The 23,611-nt window shown below is 39.7% G+C and overlaps 1 protein-coding gene and 1 long non-coding RNA gene across 2 annotated transcripts; one reads left to right on the forward strand and one right to left on the reverse strand.

Annotated features, from left to right (window-relative positions):
• The first annotated feature begins 10,006 nt into the window (after positions 1-10,006).
• LOC140928144 (uncharacterized) lies at positions 10,007-13,656 on the forward strand. The gene is made up of 3 exons (XR_012164618.1): positions 10,007-10,082; positions 12,332-12,381; positions 13,507-13,656. It is a non-coding gene; the product is annotated as an uncharacterized lncRNA (long non-coding RNA).
• A 6,416-nt stretch (positions 13,657-20,072) lies between these two features.
• LOC140928136 (collagen triple helix repeat-containing protein 1-like) lies at positions 20,073-22,417 on the reverse strand. The gene is made up of 4 exons (XM_073377847.1): positions 22,369-22,417; positions 21,617-21,748; positions 20,881-21,207; positions 20,073-20,525 (listed from the first exon to the last, which is right to left on the reverse strand). The coding sequence occupies exons 2-4, from the start codon at positions 21,719-21,721 to the stop codon at positions 20,169-20,171; spliced, it is 789 nt and encodes a 262-aa protein (XP_073233948.1). The 5' UTR covers positions 21,722-21,748; positions 22,369-22,417; the 3' UTR covers positions 20,073-20,168.
• Positions 22,418-23,611: the final 1,194 nt, after the last annotated feature.

The following is a 23,611-nucleotide window of genomic DNA, read 5'->3' on the forward strand; positions in this document are numbered from 1 at the left end:
CAACAGAATGGATGGAAATAACACAACAAACAGAATGAAAACTCGGAAATGTAAAAAATTACAGCAAGGAAAACAACCCAACAAAATGATCTAAACTATGCTTGTATAACAATGATTCATACAAAACGTGCTAAACTTTTCATATAGCAGCAGGCAAAAAAAACTACGTCTAAGAGAAACCCCTGGTCACTGGGTATTTAATTTTGAGGGCGTAGGGACAGTCGTAAGACGCGAATGAATATAAATGAGAACAACTCAAATATATGGCCTACCGCTAATGAAGCAACAGAACAGCATACCATGTAACACCCCAAAGAAAAGGTTACATAACCCATGATAAATACATTTATATTCTAATTCGCTACCCCGCTCAAACGAATATAAAACATTTATCATGTAACAAGCAACCTCAATTGGGGTGTGTCAACACGAGCCGTGTGCGAACTAAAAGAACGGGAAATACGGAAAATTAAATACCCAGTGATAATGAAACCGACAACAATGAATGAACACTATCCTTAATGTAACCGTCTTTTGCCTTGTCTGATTTCCAACGGCCGTGTCTTTTAAACAATCTGTCAGGCACTCGAGCATTAGCAGCAGCGGAGGCGCCTCCGGCCCTAAGGCTATGGAGACCGTAGTCTTGCTTGGGAAGGCCGATGGAATCGAAAGCGCTAAGCACTATCTCCCGCGCTCTAGTATAAGACAAAGGAACAGACCCGCGCAATTTATAAGCTCCGGTACTGCGAAGAAAAACAAGAGGGCGAAAAATGAACTCTTCGCTGTCTGCTGAAAAAGAAGCGGCCACAAAATATCGTTGAACTAATAAATAAGGACATGTATGCTTGAAAGTTTTAGCGATAACAACCCAAGCCCCATCCCTGTAAACGTCAGTCTTACTTCGATGAACAAAGATTCTCATAAAAGAATCTTCAAACTGAAAATCACACCTGCGTAACTGAACCAACTCGTTAAAGCGAAAAAACCCTGCATAACCTAAAACGCACAAAGTAAGCACTCGTAAATCAGACAAACTAGCTGAAGACGATCCATACTTAGAAAATAAAAGCTGAATAGCCTCGGGGGTCACAGGCTCTTTCTTTTTAACAGGGATACTGAGAAGCCTCTTAGCAGATTCTATTAAAGGTAAAACTAACGAGGAATTACAGGGGTCGGGTAGACCTGCCAAATCATGCACCCACTTGAGCCCATAATGGACTTCGTGAATAGTACTGCAAGAAGCAGATTCTTGAATCAAGCTAAGAAAGAACAATGAAACGTGCACACTAGAAGCGGGAAATATAACAATTTCTTTAAACTGAGAAGCCCATTTTCTCCACGTATTGAAGCCCTTTTCGTACTTCCTCGCGGTACTGTCGGCTTTGGATTTAAGAAGAACTGCGGGGAGATCTTGAACCAGTGCCTGGAGTCGCCCGTCTTCAACCTGTTGAAAATTAGGCTGCAAGGCATCTTTGAGAACTTCTACGAGGATAAGAACAAAAATATATGGCAAAATTCCTCAGTACACGCACTGGGAGTCAATACAGCAATAAAAAAATGGACGCTTGGTAATGCCTCTGACCGGATGCAAAACTATTTAAGGCCGAATGGGCCAACTCAAAAACGACGGTAAACAAGCCACTCGGCGAGCTAGTTTCATGCGAAACGAGGACAAATGAACCGACGAGCGGAATAAAAAACACGTGAGCCAACATAAAGCCACTCGGCTTGAAAAAACTAAGGCCCCTTAGCGCCAATTCTGACTGCCAGCACCGCGCTGTTAAACCTGTCTGAACCAATGAGTGAATCTTTGTAACACCCAAGGGCAAAAATCCCTGAGGGGTCGGGAAAATGAATGTACTCAAGGACGTACGGTTGGAATTGAACAGCATTTGCGAACAAGAAAGGCCAAAACACATTAGACGGCCAATGAGGGACGACTAAAGTACCAACCGCACCAGATACAAGGAGATGCTGAACCGCCCTAGTAATGCAGTGGACGGGAGGGACTAGCCAATTATTCTCTTCATTCCACGAGATTGAAAATGCGTCAACAGCTTCAGTGCCGGGCACGCGAAACCTAGAATTGAATCTGGGAAGATGGGCGTTGGCAGCATTCGCAAACCTGTCGACTGTATGTGGGCCCCAAAGGTGGTCCAAGTGTGCGAAGAACTCGGGGGTTGTATACCAGTCATCGAAGTCTACAATGTGGCTAATCGCATCAGCACAAGCATTAAGTTCCCTGGGAACCCACTGGGGAATAAGTGTAATATTGTAAGTTCGACAAAAATAGAAAATATCAAGCGCAATAGAATGCAATTCTGCACTAGGACTCCCTATCTCCACAACACGAACGGCCCCTTGGCTGTCAGAATGCCACTTTACACACTTACCGCGAACCGAGGCTTTGAACGCACTTAAGGCAAATTGTATAGCCTTAAGTTCTCTCCAGGTAGAGCTCTTAGCTGCTTCGCAAGCAGTCCACATACGATGGAACACCTAATTAGTGCCCACAACAAAAGCCCCGCAGGCGACGTTGCTAGCGTCCGAATAGCTAAACAAAAGGGGAGCATTATAAGGCAAAATAGGTCTCGTATTAAGACTAACGATATTGTTTTTCCAGAAAAATATTTCAGAGAGGCAATCATTATGAAGCCCGATATTAAAACGGGAATCCCAACTACGGCGGGATTCTATGACCTTGTAAAGAAAACGGGTTTTGAGACGAGTCAGGTTACCCAAAACTGGCGACATGGACATAACATGACCTGCGATAACGGCACAATCCCGAGCCGTAACATAAGGTGCGGATAGAAGAAATTTGTCAATCAGAGCGATAAATTTGCAAATACGTCTGTCGGTAATAGAAATGGTACCGATAACTAAGTCCCAGTTTAAACCCAACCAAACAAGCACCTGAGTGGGGTTCCATAGTGATTTGGCGGAGTTGGCAACAAACCCCGCACTGCTTAAGGATGATTGCACAAACAATGAATTTTCCTTGGCCATAGGCAGTGAATCCCCTTTTCCGCACCCATTGTCGAGGAACACAACAATTTTAATCCCGTTAGACCTTCAAAACTTAACGAGTGGTCTGAGACACTTGGTGAAGAGGTATGGGGCTGAGCTTAGACCGAACGGAAGTGATGCAAAACAAAAATACCGAACGGTACCAGAAAAAACCCAGGAGAAACCCAGAAAAGTTTGGTGATCCGGAAAAATATCGATATGATGATATCCAGACTTGAGATCGAAACTGAAAAGGTAATCGCCCTTATTAACATATGATAATAAAACTCTCCAATCTTCACACCTAAACTTCTGTTTCCAAATAAAATGATTGACATGACGTAAGTCCAGAATAAGCCTCTTCTTGCCTGAAGACTGTATCGAGACAGAGAGCGGATTAACGACATGTGGAATAAAGGGCACCTCAACGACGGCGTGAGTGTGGACTAATTCAGCGATAGCCGACTCCACGAAAGACGCATTATTAAGAGCTGACTGATTGTTAGAAAAACGCGCCTGACAAGGCGTGCTAATGAATGGGATCCGATAACCGAATTTAATAGTATCGATGACAAAACTATTGGCACCAATAGTGTGCCAATAACTTAAACAGGACCTAAGTCTACTCTTAAGTACTGGCAATGCGGAATTCTGTTCAAATTCAAATAGATTACGATCATAATCGAAATCGACTAATGAACTAGAGTCCCTTTCCCTGAAATACTCCAAATAAGAAGGATACATGTCTAATAAATTGAGTAAAGCTAATATCTAACCTTGGAGAACAAGTTTTTAATTCTGTGGTCCTATTTACCTCCAATGCCCGAAAGTCCAGAAGAACTAGGAAAGGACGGCCCCGAGCTTGAAGATCTGGCTTGAGGATTAACTTGACACTGAGATCTCCAATGACCTTGCTGGCCGCAGGCGAAACAAATATCACTTGATCTTGGTTTGCTGAAAGCGCCAAAAGTACGAGAAATAGGTCTGGAGGATGATGAATGTTGGCCAGCAAACGCGGTGGTTGCGGTAGATGATTGGAGTTGTGAATAACCTTGCTTGGATGGCTTCGCTTTCTGTTGGCGTTGGTTGCGTTTACGAAGGGCCCTCTGCTCGGCACGGTGGATACGCTTTTCGTCCTCTGACCCGCTAGCCAGCTCGTCTGATAAATACTCGTTCACCAAATCCCAACCGGCGGCGGACTTGTCTGCCAGTCTGATAAGTTTGTTGCGCTTCTTGATGTCAGAGTCTAGTTTTTCCAGGTGAGTTTTAACAAGGTCTAATTTTCTCTTCCCGAGAACAACTGACGCCGACTTCACCTTCTCTGCAAGGTCGGAGTTGAATTGAAACTGTTTCTTATTACCTTCGAATCTAAACGTGATCTTGGATTCTTCTTTAAGCTTTTTGGCCACAGAATCGGTATTACTGCACGACTCGTCTTGAATATCGCGCTTCAAGGCGCCCAACTTCTTGTCGAAATAGTCCTTAAATAGAGAGAACGCGGACGCTATATCACTGGATTCTGAAGACTGGATTGGTACTGAAGCTTCAAGAGGTTGAGACAAAGGTTGTTTAGGGAGCGAAGGCAGCAAAACGTCGCTGCCAGGAAAATCTGTGCTCGCTGGAGTAACGTCTTCAACATCGGACATAATTTTGAGGGAGTAGGGACGGTCGTAAGACGCGAATGAATATAAATGAGAACAACTCAAATATATGGCCTACCGCTAATGAAGCAACAGAACAGCATACCATGTAACAACCCAAAGAAAAGGTTACATAACCCATGATAAATACATGTACTTTCTTCGAAAAAAATTTCAACAAAGTTAGTTTTGGTGCAAAGTCGCCAATGAGTCTGGGGATTTTCAAACTTATAGTGTGGAAATTATGTTTGAAATTGTGTAGCCTCAATAATAATGAGTTTGAAAATTGCTAAGTAAATACAATGTAACAATTACAGAAATATCTAGAAAATTTCATCAGTGTATACTGATTTCGAGCTGTGAAAGTGTTTTCACGGGTAAACTGATTTAAAACCGTGATTCGCAGAGGGAAATTTACTGTAATTTTATGCTTCCAAATTTAGTGAGTACTGAAACCAGAAGAATTTTGAAAATCGCCTTGGGATTCCACGAAACATCGAATATTCACAGAAGATTTACTGAGCTATGTATAGAAACTCTTAGCTTCTTTAATACAGTAACAATATTAACGGGAGTCTGGTTAATGTATTAGCGACCAAACTAGAAAAACTTAACTGATTCGACATATATATAGCAGTTCACCGCAAATGGTAAGCAAATAAATGATAATTTGAATTTCGGTTTAGGCTATTTTGTTGAATAAAATTAGAACGGCAATGATGATAAAGGTATCAGTTTTGTCAAAAAAAAAAAGTTCTTACCGGTAAAATTGATGTCAGTGGTCTTTTTTGATAGTATTAACCGCATTATTATAGAAAATAATTATTTGATTCATCCAAAATTTTCAGTGGAGTTTCCTTAATTTGTTCTTGTTGTGTCCAGTTTACTTTGATTAATGTTCGATATCTTAAAATGGCTATTGTTAGCTAATATTCTTCAATGACACATTTGTAGGTGTAGCTCATCCTCTTAACAAACAGAAATGTCATTTTTCTTTGTCTTTCTTGAGTCATTACTAAACAGTAAAGGATTGTTCGCAGATTTAAAATTTGAATTGTTTAATATCATCAATCCAGGGCCGTAGCCAGGAAGAAACTACAACCGAGGCGAACACACGGTCCGTTGTACGAAATCAGCCGTATGAAATCTTCTAATATTATCAGTCTGATAAAAAAAATAAAAATCGACAGTATTTGGTAAAATTTTACCGAGGCGAGTGCCTCGGTTCGCATCATACTGGCTACGGCGGTGCAATCCTACGCTATTTAGTATCATTGCTTCTGGTATCTACTCCGTTCACGAATCAATAATTATTGTTTTGTAAGTGACTACTCCACTGCATTCATTGGTGAGCGTGGGCTTTTTTTTAAAGACAAGGCAAATCCAAATGTGGATATTCGTTAACATGATCATGGAAATCGACGTTTGATTAGTTAATAAAAACAGGTCAGTCATACCGACGGCCTTCTAGTGTCTCAAAAGTTTCACGTATATCGAGGGAGTCTTTATTACCAATTCTAGTAAACTTAAACGTGTTCATGTGTCCTTATTTCTTACATTTCTGTTATTGACTGACATCTGATTCAAAAATCGATCGCCAAATTTAAATTCTCAGGCAAGTGTTCAAGACTTTCTATATTTTAATCAGTACCAGGCGGAAGGACTCTTTCAGTAGAGCCCATTTTGAAACTTCGAAGTTGTCCTTTATTTCGGCTTTATTTGATTCACGACAGATTTCCGTCTTTGAGCTCCACAGATACGTCCCTGGTCGTCAAATGGAATTATTTCAAGGCGGCCTAATTCTAATGAATAATAAGTATCAGTAACAAAACATTCCATCTTTGCTCTTGTGGCAGAAATGGGTCACGCAAAGCAGAAAACGCGCAAACAACACGTGTTAAAAATGTGGATCAGTGTTTTGGGCTTTTAATAAAATGTTATTTCTTTCAGTTAAAATAGGAAACATTTTCTGGATGAGTACATCTATTTAGCGACATTCGTAAAAGTTAATTCCCTCTAACCTCCCTCCACTAGTACTTGTATATAGCAGAGCTTGTGTATGTAATGGTAGCAAGGGAATTTTGATTGTCTCGAGCTAAACCCAGATCATTCTTTAATAGGCGCTAATGTTTGACGAAGAGTTATCATCGTTGATGCCAGGTTTAGAGACAAATAGATTAGTCCTGTTTTGTTGGTGGGAAAATGAGCACAAGTTTTCGACGAGGAAAGGAGTAAAGCTAAAAATCTGCTGAAAATTAAGAAATCTGTTGTTAGCTGTGCACCTGAGGATCAAGGCTCAAGCGATCAAATTGCCTTGAACAAGGAAGTAGACACACGCCAGCATTGGATACTGGTTTCAATCTGATGTCGTGAACCAAAGCAACCGATATCAAAAAATTTTCCTAAATATGCTTTAAGGGATAAGTTTCGACAAATACTGTTTCTTTATTGAGGCTATTTAGAGAGCGGAAAGACAAGGAGCGGCATTGACATTTCCGGGATTGAACACAGGAGAAAAATTTACACATTTGACGATTTCAAGTTTCTTATCACTCTCTATTATACTTCACGGACATCGTCAAAGCGGAATACTGCAAACTCTTTCGAATGGACGTATAATTTTTATCCGCGGTGATTTTCAAAAAGGAGCAAATCAGTTAATTTACTGTTCATTTATCATAAGTTTGTATAATTCAACTGGAACCGGACTGTGTATAACTTCTTCAGTTATTTTCCTAGCTCTGACTTTGTAATATCGTGGTAACCAACTTGAAATTGTAATAACCGAGTCTTCTAGAATGTTTTTCTACTTTCTCATCGCCTAAACGGGTTCTTTTGTTATATCGATCTAAGATGGATCATAGTTTGATTTCAAAATATTTTAAGTACCTTATTTCTCGTGAAGGGTAGAGGAAAAATTGGAAAACGAGACTAATTTTCTCTTCTTTGCGGAAGTAATAGAGTGTTTTCAATGTCACGCAATGACAAAATTAATTTGAAACCCAACAGCGAAAGAAGCCAAGAAAACTAAATGTTACAGAAGAGTCATAGCCTGCAGCGCAGGCGTTTTTTGAGCGGGCGAAAGCTGCTTGTTTTGGTATTGTTGTAACCGCCATCTTTGATTTTATGACGGAGGAAGATTAGGGAGAGTTAAAATAGTAACCATTAGGGTAGGTGCTAAAGCATTTCCTCTTCTCTTCGGGAGTTTCAACATGGCGTTTTCACGAGCAAAACCATTGCATGGCGCGCCCGAAGAAAACGCCTGCACTGCAGGGTAGGAGACTCATAAATATACAACGAATCCAAGTCTCTTGTTTGTGCGGCGCACCGTTGTTTAGTTATCTTCCGAAACGTTTTACGAAATTCTCAAGCTTTGTAACGAGTGTTCCAACGTGGGATACCCAGAAATACATTTTGTACAGCTTGAAGTATATAAACTGCTGAAATTATAAAGACAGAGCTTTTCTATAACCAGACATCACTGCTGAGGCAACCACCGTGTTGCTGTTTGTTGTCAGGAACTGTGAAAATTAGGAACTTTAAAATGCTCTAATATTTTAAAACTGAAAGGCGCAACGGGGCTAGAAACTCCTACAAAGATTTATTTCTCGGTCGCCTTCAACGTGGTGTAAATAAAAATTCAAAAGGCCTCGCTGTTTTGGATTTAGATTTTCAAGAGTTTGATGACCTTATGGTGAACACATGGGGACGAAGAACAACTGGGAACGAGTTCTTTGTACTTTGTGCCAGTGCCCCCTCTGACGCCTGACTGATTTCAACTCGTTCAAAAATCGCTCCCTCAGGTAAAGCGTCTAGGTTAGGCCCACCATACGTCCTGAATCGTCGTCTAGCTTTGGGATGGGGGGGGGGGGGGGGGGGAAAATCGGATTTTGGTCTCAATTAGGGTTTTCTGAGCAAAACGCCATCATATTTAGCCGTGAAGGTCTCGTTTAGGGTTGCACGCGAAAAAATATAAATATATATATATTGTAAGTGTTTTAACATGGTCTCTTTTAGGGGTCAACAAAAAGCTTGGGCCACTCCCAGATCGGTCTCCTTTAGGGTTTAATTCAAAATTTCCGACGAGCATCCCCACCCCTTTTATATGCGGACTGCCCCCCCGGGCTTAAATTCCTTCAAAAATAGTTTTCCAGACGTGAAAAACTCTAGAAAAATGTTAAAAACTCTAGAGTTTTGGTTTTGTTTGTTTTGTCTTTGTTCTTCTTTTTCAAAACTGCAGCCATGCTTAATTGCTAGCAACTCTTACTTAAAGGTGTAAATCTTGTCTGTGGGGAAAAAATCATTGCCCTGTGGTTTCTGTACATTTACAGAGCAAAACAAAAAAACAAAAAAACTTGGGAAAAACTTGGTTCCTGCATTTCTGTCAAGGTTTTAACTATCTGATAACCATGAGTCTAGAAAAAAGGAAATATTGTTTTGGAAAAAGTCGGGATAGTCTTGAACTTTGCACCCCAAAGTCTCTGCCGAGTCAAAATGTTTTGCAGTAGTAGGCAGGAAAACAAGAATAGCCGGCGGCAAATGCCTAAACTTGGGTGGTTTGTATTTAAAATTATTAAACCTAAGTGATGAGTAGGTAGCAAATATTCCAATCGAAGCAGCTAAATTGCTGCAGGCTGCAAGCTCACTTTAACTGGGCTGAAATTTTGTACGAGTCCTGTGAGAAGTTTATAAGCTGCCTATCACAGTTGTCAGCAGGTTTGATGAACAAGGATCCTTTTATTAACTAAACATCCGTGTTTAAACCTCCTCAGTATGTTTGATGTGGGAGGACAGAGAGATGAAAGGCGGAAATGGATACAGTGCTTCAACGGTGAGCAGTTTGTAATGGATTACAAACTTGAGTTCCTACTGTAAATTAGTTTACTGTTGCAGGGATCTCCAGAAGATATGATTAGAAAATGGAGAAAATGTTTAAGTAGGCAGCAGTAGATTAGATCGAAAGTCACTCACGTGTGGGGGTAGGGGTAGGTATGGAAGGGGATTCCCCCCTCCACTGGAGACATCTGGGGGTCTTAAAGCGTAAAAGTGTAATTTTGAGGGCCTTGAAAAATGTATTTCAGTGCACTTTGAGCAACTAGGGAAGAAATTTGAGCCATGAAAATGGGAACTTCACTTACCCACATTAATTTTCACTTTGTTTTACATCATTTTTTGTTTCATCCAATGAAGTGTTAACATTCATGTACAAACATGAAAAATTCGTTGTTCCCCTCAATAAATTTATTTCTTTGAGTAGATGACTTAGATGGAGCTTCTGGAGAACCCTGCTGTTAAAATTCAGGATATCTGCCAGTTGATTCGTCGGCATCACTGACTATTATTTTTCTTGCTTCTTTTTCAGATGTTACAGCAATAATATTTGTGGTTGCATGCAGTAGTTGCAATTTGGTACTAAGAGAAGATCCTAGCCAGGTAAGTGATGACCCAGGGTGATACTCCGACCCTTAAATTAATTTTACTAGGCAGGAACTGTGCTGTGGTGTCTTTGAGCCTCCGACCCTGTTTCAGGCAATAGTATTGTGAAAAATAAGAATCCTGTTGGACACATTGAGGGAAACATATCTGCACGTTGTCGCACATTTGTTTATTCTTTGCCTGCATCAAGTTTATTGTATTGCATTTGAGCTTCATTAAGAATGCAGTAAAACCCCGCAACTAAGAACCTGGATTTTTCCAAGTCAGTCTAAACAAGATCCTTTATAAATGGTAGTTAGCACAAGTTTAGCCTATTTAGGTTCTTAAATAGGTTCTTATTTTCTAAAGAAAAAAAAATCCAATAATATTATAGATAACAGTATTTAGAGGTTCAGCTTATTCCTCATGATAAAACCTGCATGCCATTGCATTGCAGTTGGAGTGATAAGGCACCAATGTCTCCAAAGAGGATTCTGAATGTTGACTTATCTTATTCGCCCAAGTGTACAGAATTTTTTCACAGATTTTAGAAAATAAGAACCTGTTTCAAATTTTAGGCTAAACAGGTTCTTATTATAGAGGGGGCTTAACTGGCAAATTTTAGCGTAACAGGTTCTTAAAATCCAGGTTCTTATTCGTGAGGTTTTACTGTGATCAGGGTCACATGCATGAGAAAAAAAATCGACCCTTTTTCGGAGTCAAGTAAAATATACCCCTTTTCCTCTCCCCCTGAGAAGATTAATTAACATACCAGGTACAGTTTATGACCTGTAGTTAATTTGAAAAATCAGTACTATGCATATGGTTTTAGAAAATTTAATTGACATGTCCTGTGCCAAAGTGGAAACACTATAGAGAGGGGAAGTTGACATTGTTACGTCATGTTGCCTTGGTAGAAAAAAGTCTGGATGACAACAAAAAGTGAGTTGGCACTGTTTCAAACCTCCTAAATGTTATTCAATTTCACTTCCTTTGTCAAATTTTGGCAAAATTTTCTGAGGTTGAATCCAAAAGGACCGTGTCTTAGTTAAGAAGAAGAAAAGAAAATTTTTGTGTTGTGTTTGCCAACTCCATAAAGCAGGCCCGTCAAATAAGGAAGATTCATGTCCCAATCGTGCATCAGTGGCCAGGAAATAACGAAAAAGTGTTGTACACATGCAAAGTTGTTGTTTTGCACAACAAACCTATCGCTTTTTTGCCATTCTCAATGTTGTGGCCGTCGTTGCTTGAGCTGCCTGTTGTCGCGATCCAGAAATTTTGCGACCATAGTAATGTGACATCACACTTCTCCTCTCTAGTAGGTACAGTATACCTTCAATAATTATAGCGGAGCTCCACCCGCGCGCGAAGCGCGCGCGTGGGCGGAGCCCTATAGCTAAGGAAATGTGGTAATCTACCCATCCCAGAAAATTTGGTAATCACGTGACCGTACACCGAGCGAGCGAGCGAGCGAGCGACCGTCCGTCCGCACCACAGGCATACCAATGTAAAATAACTCAATCAACAGGTATGGGAACCCAAATGCAACTCAAGGTTTTATTTGGAAGGAAATCACATGGCCGCCCGAACTTTTAGAAAGAAAAAAGTCGTGTCTTTTTCGGCGTTATTTTTTATGTGTACACTAACGTGGATAACAGAGAAAGAGCAAGAGCGAGTTATTGAAAATTCGTTGGAAGAAAAACATGGAAATTCAAAGCGGCGGTGAGAAAATGAGAAATGCTAGCGGCCAGCAAGGTGAAAATGAGAGGCAGTGAACAATAAAAGCGAACATGAACACTGGAAACAAAATATTGGGTAGGCACATACGACAATTTCTCCATAAAAATAGTGTGTAACTAGGAAGTTTGACGTTTTAGTCGTATAAAACAGTGTTGTAGTCGTGCAAAACAACGGCAAGGGAAAGACAAAAAAGCGTGCTGCACGTGCAAATTTGCTTTGTGCTAATTAGAAGAAAAATTTAGTGTGGTGCACGTGCAATTTGTTTTTTTGCTAATTAGATTTATTAGTCTTGAAGCCAATTTCATTGTCGTCCCCAGTTTAGCGTTACACGATTTAATTTTTTTGTTTACACGTATTATTAACCAGAGCTTCGCTTTTAGCCGTGGCTAAATCTATATATTACATAATACTATACACTGCATGTACTACATTTCCATGGTGGACAATGTCAAGAAAATGTTACCAATTATGAGTTTTGACGCTTTAAAATATATGTCCTTGATGAACATATTTTGTTTGTTTTACAGAACCGGTTGAAGGAATCTCTTGAATTGTTCAGAAGTATTTGGAATAACAGGTTTGTATGGATCTGCTTTTCCTTTTTTAGAGGCATACAAGTGAGAAGTAAATCGTTATATATTACTACAGTGAAACTTCGATATAACTAATCTAAAAGAAGTCCTCGGTATAAGGGACCATATTTTTTGCCCCAGTGATGGTAAAATATACGAAAAAGAACCGCGATATAGCAAAACCTCGTTATGGTGAACAGATTTTGACAGTCCCTTGGCCATTCATTATAATTTATCGAGGTTCCGCTGTAAGAATATTTAATATCAATTTTTTTTCAGGACAGTATTTTTGTCGCCAGGGAATAAAGAACACTTTGCTACAAAAAAAAAAAAAAAAATATTAAAACGTTTGCCTTTTCTGATTGGCTTTATCCCTTTTAACCCAATGATGAAAATTCAAATTCTCATTTGTTATCCCTGAATGTTTTCAATACAACTAGTGTAAACTTGTAAGATTAATCTTTTGTGGCATGTCCTCATAATTGACATTTCAAGGAGACATTTTAGGTTGATCACTCTCAGGGCTTCAATGGTTAATCCTCCAACTAATTCTTCATAAGCATCTGGTGCTGACTTAATTTGGAAGATGCAAGCATTATCATTAATACAATGGTATATTACCCCAATAAAACAATTGGAACCGCATTACTTAAGAAGTGGCACTGCAGCCTACAGTTGTAGCTGTTATGGCAACAAAATGGCAAAAGTTTCACAGCTATCCAAACAAAATAGCCAAATTACTGACTTTTGAGAAAAATGCAAAATGCGTGGGGAATGCTGTCACCTTTTTATGGAGTAACTGTATCTGCCAAAAAGAAATGATTTCTTCGTTATTCTGCAATGGTGCCAACAAACAGGCGAATGTTTTGAAAAGGGTTTTTGATGAGGCCAGCTTGTTAAGAACTTTGAAATATTTTGTATGACTAATAAAACTATTATAGACTTCGGCTTCCATATGATTTAAGGAAGTAGCTCTCAGAGGCGGTTACCCACCTTGGCCTTTGGCCTAGGTGTGTAGCACCTCCTGTATAATTTTTCATATCATACCCAGCCTCATTCAGTAATTATTGTTACAACAATACACCTGTAGTGCGAATAACTTGTTAATGTGCTCAATGTTTTCTTTGCAGACGGCTGAGAACAATCTCAGTAATATTGTTTCTTAACAAGCAAGACTTGTTAAAAGAAAAGGTGCGGGCTGGAAAGTCCAAGAGTGAGGACTATTTCCCGGAATTTGCTCGGTATAGAACTCCTCCAGATGGTAAGATAGACAAGAATTTTTTATGCCTTTTTCCCAGAGCAAAAAACAGTTATATTATTAAATTGCAAGCACTTCCCTTTGTTTATCATTGGTCATGTAAACTGTTACCTGCTTGTTTCAATTGAGTAATTTAAATTTACTGCTTTTGTTCATCCCTATGCATCGTGCCAGTCACGCTCTGGTAATCTTTATGTAACCTCTGTCAATACCACCCAATATGGCTTACGCTCCCTAAAATTTGCCTCTCTTTGTTAGCTTTTAATTTTCAGAAGTGATATCGGTACAGGAAGGGCCCTTACTTATATGACGCCAGATTATAAGGTGCTTCAGGCATGAAGTAGGCCTCACATTTATGATGCTTTCTTTCTTTTCCAGCGACAGGAGATGAGGAATCAGTGACAGGAGCTAAATATTTTATTCGTGATGAATTCCTTGTAAGTAAAGATTTTCCCTGACGTCTTAGAATTTTCAATCCTTCCCTGTTTTTGAGTTTCATGATATGCTAAAACATCTGACACTTTTTGGATTATATTCGTATTTATATTCAAGAGTAAGAGACAGGAATGGGTGTGCAGCTCAAACTGTAAAGTGGCTTATTCATTTGACGTCATAGCGGCTCATGTGAATTCGTACCAGAGGGAAATTATGTTCATTCTTTGTCTCTGCCACTTCGTTAAGTTACCCCGAGTCTTTGTACGTCATTCTTGTCATTTTAGCCGCGCGATTTTGCGGACATTCTTGAAGGCAAACTAGCGAGTTTTGAGGACAAAAAAATAGGTTTTGCAAGATAATTGACGAGTTTAAATTTCAAATGCATATTTTGCACATATTGTAGAACTAAAAACGACAAATAGAAAATTCCTGTCGCATACACTTCAATTAGTATTGGAACTGCGCGAAGAAGAAACAAATTGCAAAGGAGATCATCAGTTTATTGGGCAGAGCGCTCTACCGGTATCGCAGAGGTCAGGGATCGAATCCCGGTAAGATTGAATTTTTGCTGGATTTCTTCCCTCAACTTCATAAGTTGCGTCTTAAAACTGGGGTGATCTTCTTTGCAATTTAATCCTTCCTCAGGTCACTCAGGATACACAAGTCATGTGTGCCGCCTAATACGAAAACCCAGTAATATTGGGAGAGCGTACCCCCCATCCTCCACCAATCGCACAACCTCCGAGGAATGATGGTAAAATTAAAAAGTTGAATGATGAATACATTGCAACTTTTAAAACCTTACCCACGTATCATCATTGCACGCGCTTTAGGATCGGTGGAATAAAAGCAATATCACGTGGTATTTCAGGGGGCAAACAAATGGTAAAATTTCACAGTGCGAGTAATTGCGGGAGAGTTTTTTAATGCTCTCAAAACGAGACGACTATTTTAGTTCGAGTTTCGACAAGTTTTACGTCATTATTGTTTACTGTGAGAACATCTACGTTCACTTCTGCGTACAGAAAAGAAACAGGCGATTTTTTTGCACTGGTAGCTTTTATCAGTTGTTGGCTTGTTTGTTTGAAACCACCTGACATTTCTTTTTTTAAGCGCAGATATCGTTAATAAGGTCTGACGCAGACTCACGTTCGTTCATACCAACAGGAAACTATTTACATTCCTTATCACTGCCAGTACAGCTGAGCGTTCAGTTCATCGAATGTAAATCCATTAACGGTTGTATTTTTACTTTTTTTCAGCGAATCAGTACAGCCAGTGGAGATGGTAAACATTATTGTTATCCACATTTCACATGCGCAGTAGACACGGAGAATATTCGACGGGTGTTTAACGACTGCCGAGACATAATCCAGCGAATGCATTTGCGCCAGTATGAACTTCTGTGATGGCTTCCCTCTTCTCCCTCCCGAGCTTTTCATCGAGTCTTCAGCCCTTTCTCAGGCTGCTTGCGGATATGCGGCACATAACATTCGGCTCTTTTTATTCCAATACGGGACGGGGAAAACCATAAGGCATCCGCCTCACTGTCTACTCCAAACATACCAGCGAGAAATTATGTCAGGTACCAGCCCTTGTAAGTAGTGTACAAAATCATGCAGGATGCGTAGCCTTTAGTGTTCCTGTGGTTTGTCACAGGACTTTGTGAGTAAGCTGTGATGTACTGGGCCGAGAGACGGAGAAATTTGCTGGGTGGGGGACGAGGGAATTATACGCGTGGTCGTCGTCACATTGCGTTGTTTGGTTCTCTTCTTCTGTGAAATTAAACACTTTATTCTAGAAGTCGAATTTCTTATAAAGAGTTCTGCTGGTAACTCGAGCACTAAAATTTGTTACTTCTTGAGAAAATCAAGTGTGCAGGCAAAAAAAACTTGTTCTAAAGGTATTTTCTATCGGATTTTAGTGGGAGAGATGTTTTGTTTTCTTTAGTACCGAGAACTGAGTTATTTGTAAGATCGGCTTATGGTGCCCAGTCGATAAAGTTAAATTTAAAGGTACCCGAAATTACGTAGTTATTTGTTTACGTGGAGTTCTGGAATGAAAGCAAGAAAGACGGCTTTTTTGTTGTCTTAAAATGAATTCAACGATACGTTCTCGCCGAAGACCAAGTAACAACAATTTTTCTTTGTTTGCAAACACTCCATAATATCTCTATAAAATCTGAATATTGTCCTTTTTGAAGTGTGAATAAGTACATGTAATAATTTAGATTTATATTATGAACATGGAAAGGCTTTTTAACTCACCCTTAGAAGAAGGATACGTTAGTATAGATGGTCTGAATTATAACGTGACTGTTGATTTAATATTTGCCCCCCTCCACTGTCGGACTCCCTGTTCCAAGTTTGGTTGATTGCAAAAACTATTCTGTTGCTTCTGATTGCGAAGGAAGAAGGAAGGGAAGAAACTTCAAAACAAAAAGAAGAGTTATAAAGACCTGGGAGTTTTTTAAAAGGAACCTTTCTTTATCGCACTGCTGTACAGTAAACGTGTCCCTGTTTGTTGTTGATGTTTGTGCTTGTGAAAGTGTAAGTAGAGTATGTAGTTAATAATGTAGATTTAAGTAAGCAACAGAGAAACTTTGTCTCTTTTCCCCTTCTAATCATTGTGTTCTCTCCCCCCACCAAACCAGAGTTGTTTTGTTCAGAAATAAGCTTGCAGACAAGAAAGCACTGCAAACTTAAACATATTGTATATTGACTCGAAAAAAAAAGAAAAAAAACGGATCTTAATTTCCGTGGCATGCAAGATTTCGTGCCATGTCCCTTGGAATGTTAGTTTGTTTAGAACGGGTTTCAGTGATGTGTCGAAAGATAATCTCCAGAATATCCTTTCTGCATTCAACCCCTTGTGGTTGGTTAAAATGTATCGTGTCAATTTCTCTTCCCGCCCTTTGGCAACCTTCCGTCCAGTCTTTTGTGATTGGCTAGAGAGGGTTGTACGTTATTTCAGTGAATACCGTTCTAACAGTGTATGCCTGATCAAGACTGTTGTAGTAGATCTTGTGTCTGTTCCAAAATGTGGAAAGCAGACTGCCTAATGTACTTTCAGAAGTATGCCCCAAACCCTTCCCCAGTTAGCGATTACAACACTTGATATCAGAGTAACTATGTAGAGCTTTAAGCCAGAGCTGTCATATTAAGTTTTATGTCAAAATAAACTATTACTCAATAGTTCGTGTACAGTCACAAAATGTGTTGTTCTTGTGCCCCTCGTTTCTGGCGATTAAATCGACCGTCGCTGAACAAAACCGTGGAAAAGAACTAGGCCCCTCTTCCCGCTCCCCAGAGAAACTTGGGAACGAGATTGATTTATGTACGCAAATGTATACCATGACGGCACGGTACGGTGAACTAGCTTGGCGTGTTGCGCGCGAGGTATCGTGTCAGCCTCGCCACGTCAACTTGTGTCTTCATATTTACCTGTAACCTTTGGTTTGTTCTTTCAGCATATGCTTGGCTGACCGACGCGCCCATGCCTCTAATGTTGTTGTTTTATGTGTTTTATTGTGTGGTGGAGGCAAAATCCTCCGTTTTGTTTAAGGGTAGTGACACCAAGATTAAGTGCGGCTTGAATCTCGGATAGAACTTTCCCGCTCCACGGAGCACACACAGGGATCTTGAGAAACAACGACGACGACGCTAGTGAAAACATCACTGAACAAATGGATTTGCATCCTTTCAAACTTTATCGAGTTTATTTGAAACCACGCAATTCGTCAAATGTATGCGAGTTTTCGTTGAGTTGAATTCTTAACGACTTTATCCATGTTCTAATAAAGAAAGGACAATTTGTCGTTGTATGTCCACGCACTTCACAAAACGTTGCATTGGGATGTTTCACGTCGTAGTCGTGCAGTGGACGTCAAAGAAATGTACCAAGAAGCGTGATGCACGTGCAGAGCAGTTGTTTTGTCGTAAAACGAATTGTTTTTTGACGTTGTCGTTGTCGTCGTGGTAGTTGCTTAAGCTCCTTATGACACAAGGTTGACGGAGGCTTGGGTGGACAATTTCATGCAAATCACTTTATTTTGTCCACCCAAGTCTCGAGTTGGTGCCCTTGGTCGTGTTTGAATGTCGTTTGAGAGGGTCAAACGTTTGTGAACTAATCACCATATGACTGTATTATTTTGTATACAAGAACACATATGCAACAAGACAGCAAGGACATATGGCTGGCTGTGAATCCTTTGCAATTCAGTCATAGTTTGGCAGTTGTCAATGCCACAGGAGGAAATAAAACGTCAAGTACGTGTACTTGTGTGATTTTAAAACGAAGAGCTTATGAAACTACCCATACTGCAATGCGGTGTCATTTGGCTTTTCGATCTGGTCAATAAGTGATTTCCGATTTGCCTAAAGTTCAAAGCGATGCTAAGTTCGAAGCCACTGATATGAAAATTTGCAAATAGGATTTATTATTGCACTTAGCCTCGTTTTGAAAGTGAAAGATTTTGAAACTCGGAAATAGAATATTGAAATGGCTGTAGACGAAGAATGTGCAAACGAGGGAGGTTGTGGGTCCATTCTCCTTCGCGGTTGAATTGGCAACAAGTGACGGATGACTTTCGGGCTTCAGAAAGTAACTGAAGCTCATCCGAATTAAACTGCAGATACTGTTTTAAGTTTTTAGCGCTGGCCATCAACATGTACTGTTCTGTAAATATCGTAACCGAGTTAGTTACTCGAGCATCTGAGTGAACCTTTGAAACATGCCGTAATTGAAAAAGGAATTTTTTAAAATCAATTTTTCTGGGCTCAAAACGCTGCCAACATGCATCCCACATTTGATTGCAGCCAAGTCCCAGGTCACCCTACTGCTCAGGCGCTTCGTTTTTTGCAAGGTAAAGGCGAGCGACTGGTGATGAACCGCAAGGGACCATGGGAAGGGTACAGACGGCGGGCGAAGCGCCGTCTCGCCCGTTGTCTCCTTCCCGCCTTCCTTTGCGCGCACATTTTGATCGAGAGAGAGACGTCTGGGTACGAGGCAGGTCCCAGGTCATTTTTATGAGTGACCAAACTGACGGACACCTAACAGCTAAAATCGAGCACACCACAAAAGCCGTCAGCACTTGCCTCGTCCCTTGGCCATGGGGCACCGAACGACTGTTTTCTGTGAAATATCTGTTCGGAGAAACAAATATTGCCTAGAATTTTCTTTTACTTGAGGTAGGCTAAAAATTTGTAGATGATCGTTGCACGTTTTCGTAGCTTATCTAATAAATTACTTTAATGGATTTTCTGAAGTTTAATTTTCACATTTCACTTCCCAAGTTAGGCTCTTTTTTTGTAGAGAAAAGGAAACCTAAAATTTTTGGACTCAAAAATGCAATGGAAAGAGAAATCCTGGAAATCAGAAAATGTCTCAGTTTAGTAATACTTGAAATTGCATCGAAAATTTTCGGAAAAATAATTGTTAGCCCTTATAATTTCGAAAAGACTCAAGTTCCCTTAGGATGACCGAACAGAGACAAATTTTAAAGCGCCGCTTAGGATGCATTTCTGAACATCTAAGCGTAATCTGGATAGCCTAAATAGTGCTAACAATGTATTTAGAAGGAAACCGTCGTTGGGTGCCCCTGATGGGCGCGGGCGCGCAGCCTATGCTTTTCGAGTCACGGACGAGCGAGAAGGCCGGTGGACAAGGAGGAAACGCCGGTTCTATACGACCACTTGTGAACTGAACTTAAGTTTAATTATTTCCTATGTGAGTACCTAAAGTTCGTTATTTTAAAGTACCAAATTTATATGGTATATAAATATATTACATAGTGTAGTATGGGTTATTCGAAAAAAAAGCTGTGGAAAGTAGACAAAGCGGTGGCACGAGACAGAAAGTTTTGGTCAGACAGCGTGGAGGCCTTGTGCGCCTACTGGCGCGACAAAACTACTGATGATGATGAAGTATGCCACTGCCCTTATTTCTCAATTAATGATTGTTTGTCATTAGCTCTTTGGCGAATCTAACAAATAGGTAAAAACATTAAAGTGTCAATGCTTCTGGATTTCTTTATTCTTTACAGTACTAATACAGATTTAATAGTAGTTTTCAAAGTCCAGATGATCACATAACTCGAGCTTACTGCTGAGCTTTCGGTACTTCTTCAATGAAGATACGATTCATTGAATGCCAACCAGTCTCGCCATCAGCAAGCTTATGGCCTGTGACGCACTTTCCAACCCAGAATCCCACTCGCACCTTTCCTTTCTGAATGTTATTGCAGTGACCTTCAATGTGGCGGTGATGGTGAAGATTGTGGTTTCTGCCTGTTTGCATGTAGAATGCACCGTCAATAGTCCCTGGAGAGCTGCACTCGGCTCCATTGAAGCTGAAATACCAGCGACTACAGCAGTTGTCACATGAGGCAATCCTGAGATTACCGGCAAAGTAGACATGGAGGGAAGTTTCCGGGTATTTCTTCACAAAGTCACAGTTCTGAACGAGATATAAAGAATCAGCATGTGTATTGTATTGTATTTTTATTTACTCCATTCTATAAAAGATGTTACATCAGTTGTACATATTTAGACTAATTTAATAATGCAAGGTGTTTTGACAAAAAAAAAATACATGTACATAAGGTTAGCAATGAAATTAAGATTAGAGAAGGGCACAGTATAGTAAAACTGTAAAACTAAAAATGGCCTTTTAACACAATACTATATAGCGTCAAAAGACGCGGCTATCATCATCGCTGACCGCTGACCAAAGCATTTTGGCAATCAAACGTTTTACTGAAATTACTTGCTTTGAGCTTATAGAATATTACAAAGTGACGTTCCGCACTTACATATATCAGTCCTGATTCTTTGGGGTCCAGTTTTTTCCAAGCACACTCCTTCCAGTTCATGTGTGAAACCAGTCGTGGCGTTCCACCGTCGCCTTTGACCCCTCGCTGTCCTTTTTGTCCAGCGGAACCCTGGATCCCAGGTTCTCCCTTTGCTCCTTTCTTTCCATCAGCACCACGCGCTCCCTGGGTCCCAGTTTTCCCAGGGCTGCCCAGGTCTCCTTTGGCTCCATCTCGACCAGGTGCCCCGGGGGCTCCTGGGATACATGTCATGTATGTCCACATCCCGGTTTGTCCACCATGATTACAAGATGGACAAGATTGAACAGGCTGCCAAAAATAGAAAAAGTCAATGACAAACTGCTACTGTAGTAGCTCTTCACGATTTTACCTGTCATCTAGCGTTTCAATCCAAGTTTTAATTGGGTTTTTTTTAACGTAATCGTTAATTGTGATTTTGTAAAAAGAACTTTGTTTTCCAGTAAAGAAGCTGTTTTTGTAAAAATGTTAATTTTGATTGTTTAAAACGTGAAAATGTTCTCCCTCTTCTTAAAATAGTGATCGAGGTTGTATAAGTAATCATACCAAGCATCTTAATTTTTTGTTTGAATTTGGTAGTACTGATTTAGTTAATAAATTAACATATAATACGTCATTCCTAGTTTTCTCTATAAACTAACGTTATTTAACTGTAATAAAAAAATGTGTAGTGTAGTGGCAATATCTGATATATAGTTACCTTGGTGTCTGGTGGTTTGTTGTCCTTAGCAGAGCAGAAACCAGCCGTGAGCGAAAAAATCAGTACAAACAACATGGTGGTCACTTTAACTCGTGATCGCATCATCAAGGTCCTCTAACTTGTGCACAAGAACTGAAGTTTGATCATGATATGAAATATCTTGAGTAGGTCAAACGAAAACCCAATGAACATGATTAACACTTAGCAATTATTGAATGTGGCTGGGTAGGATCTGAAGAAGTATGCAGATCGAGGAGGATGTTATCCACCGAGGCTGAAGGCTCTAATCCTCCCCCTCCCCTCCCCCCCTCAAATTCTTCATAACCAACAGGCGCTTACCATATTTGGTATATTGGAATAAAGGCTTCTAGGGCTAGACCATCAAGCTGTTTTTTTTACGAGTGAACTAAAACAAATGGTGTTTACTGCTAACCAGGGACGAAATAGCTGATTTCTAACTAAACTCTCAGTGAACTGAAGTAATACAAGAATGCGCTAAACATATCGCTCGATGAATTTTACGTGCTTTCTGAGGAGTATCTGCAACGGACAAATATCTGTTTTTGAAACCTTACCGAGAAATAGGCCAAAGGTTTAAAGAAAGTCTACCATGAGGTAATCTTGTTCAGAACTCAGGAATATTTTGAATGAATAATAATATACTTTATATTTAAGATATTCGTGGAAAAAGGAGCCGTTTGAATGCAATGAAATCTCGATGACTGTTACAGAGTCTTTTGAAGTTAACTTACCTTCGTTTTACGATGGCCAAAGCCAAATGATAGCAATGATTATCGTTACCGGTTAATTTATTTCCGCTCTTGCAATAATTACTTAACTTTTCATCTTTTTAAAACAAGTTTCAACGAAATCCGATCCCCCAATCATTACATCTCACGTCTAAACGACGTCGAGCATTTTGATTGGTTCTTTTGGCTTAACATGAGAAATTCGTGTTATGCGTTTTTCAGGAACTGAGTTCCTGTGCGTGAAAATCATCCTTTTGTTCCATGGTCGAGAATCTACCAGCCAAAACATCATTTATTACATTTATTAAAATTTTATTACGTGTAAGATCGATCCCTTGGTATAGCTCAATTTTGTCCTTTGACTGCCTGGTAATCTTTTGTTCCGGTGTTGTAGCTTTACGAGGATGCCGTCACCTCATCACCTTTTGGTGCTGTGGGAAAAAAAATTAAACCGAGGACATTTTGCAAGACTGAGTCTTACCATAATATGTTGTTGTTTAAATTAGGATTTTTTTATTCTATATTACAGTAAACCCAAGCGAAGTACAATTTATTAGAAGTTACTGAAAAACAGGAGAAAAAGAAATTACAATAATTATTACAAGTTCTTCCGTCGTTCATTTCCGTATCCAGAATAAAGCACAGAATTTATCCACATCCAAATTTGAAAATTCTCTTTGCGGAAGTCAACACAACAGTATATCCAAATAAGCAAAGTTGTAATGATTCTGAACTATATTCAGAATTGTTTGATAAAGACGCTTAACATGAATCATTTTTGATACTATCATTGGACTCTGAAAATCCTTTTTTTGCCATGATAAATGATTGTTAAATACTGCTTATTAACATTTTACCCGCTTAAATTGTTCTGTGCATTATACATTGAAAAGTCATTTCTAATCTGATCCGTGACAAATTACTACGGGCCGGAGAAGGTATAGAACGCGTGGCGCATATATGATTTACCTTGTTTGCCATATGTTTTCTTTCCTCATCTGGTGATCTGTCTTCATGAAAGTTATGAGAACTGGAAGAAAGAAGAAATAAAGAAACATTGAATCAAAAAGCATAATTCAAATAAAGCTAGAGAAAAGCAAGAAAGCTTCGAGCACTGTACATACCAACACTCTACAAGGGATTGAATCATAGAATTTTCTTGTTTGAATACGTTCCTCGGCGTCAAAATATGCTCTCTAAACAGCCTACTTGTGTATTCTAATTTCAATTAAACAATTTCATTCTC

The sequence above is a fragment of the Porites lutea genome, chromosome 2, assembly GCF_958299795.1.
Source record: "Porites lutea chromosome 2, jaPorLute2.1, whole genome shotgun sequence".
NCBI classification, from domain to species: domain Eukaryota; kingdom Metazoa; phylum Cnidaria; class Anthozoa; order Scleractinia; family Poritidae; genus Porites; species Porites lutea.

Coding starts and splice junctions, on each gene's coding strand:
- LOC140928136 (XM_073377847.1), bottom strand. CDS start 21,721: ATGATGCGATCACGAGTTAAAGTGACCACCATGTTGTTTGTACTGATT. Junction 21,208..21,616: donor ACAAACCACCAGACACCAAG/GTAACTATATAT, acceptor TATTTTTGGCAG/CCTGTTCAATCTTGTCCATC. Junction 20,526..20,880: donor AAGAATCAGGACTGATATAT/GTAAGTGCGGAA, acceptor TATCTCGTTCAG/AACTGTGACTTTGTGAAGAA.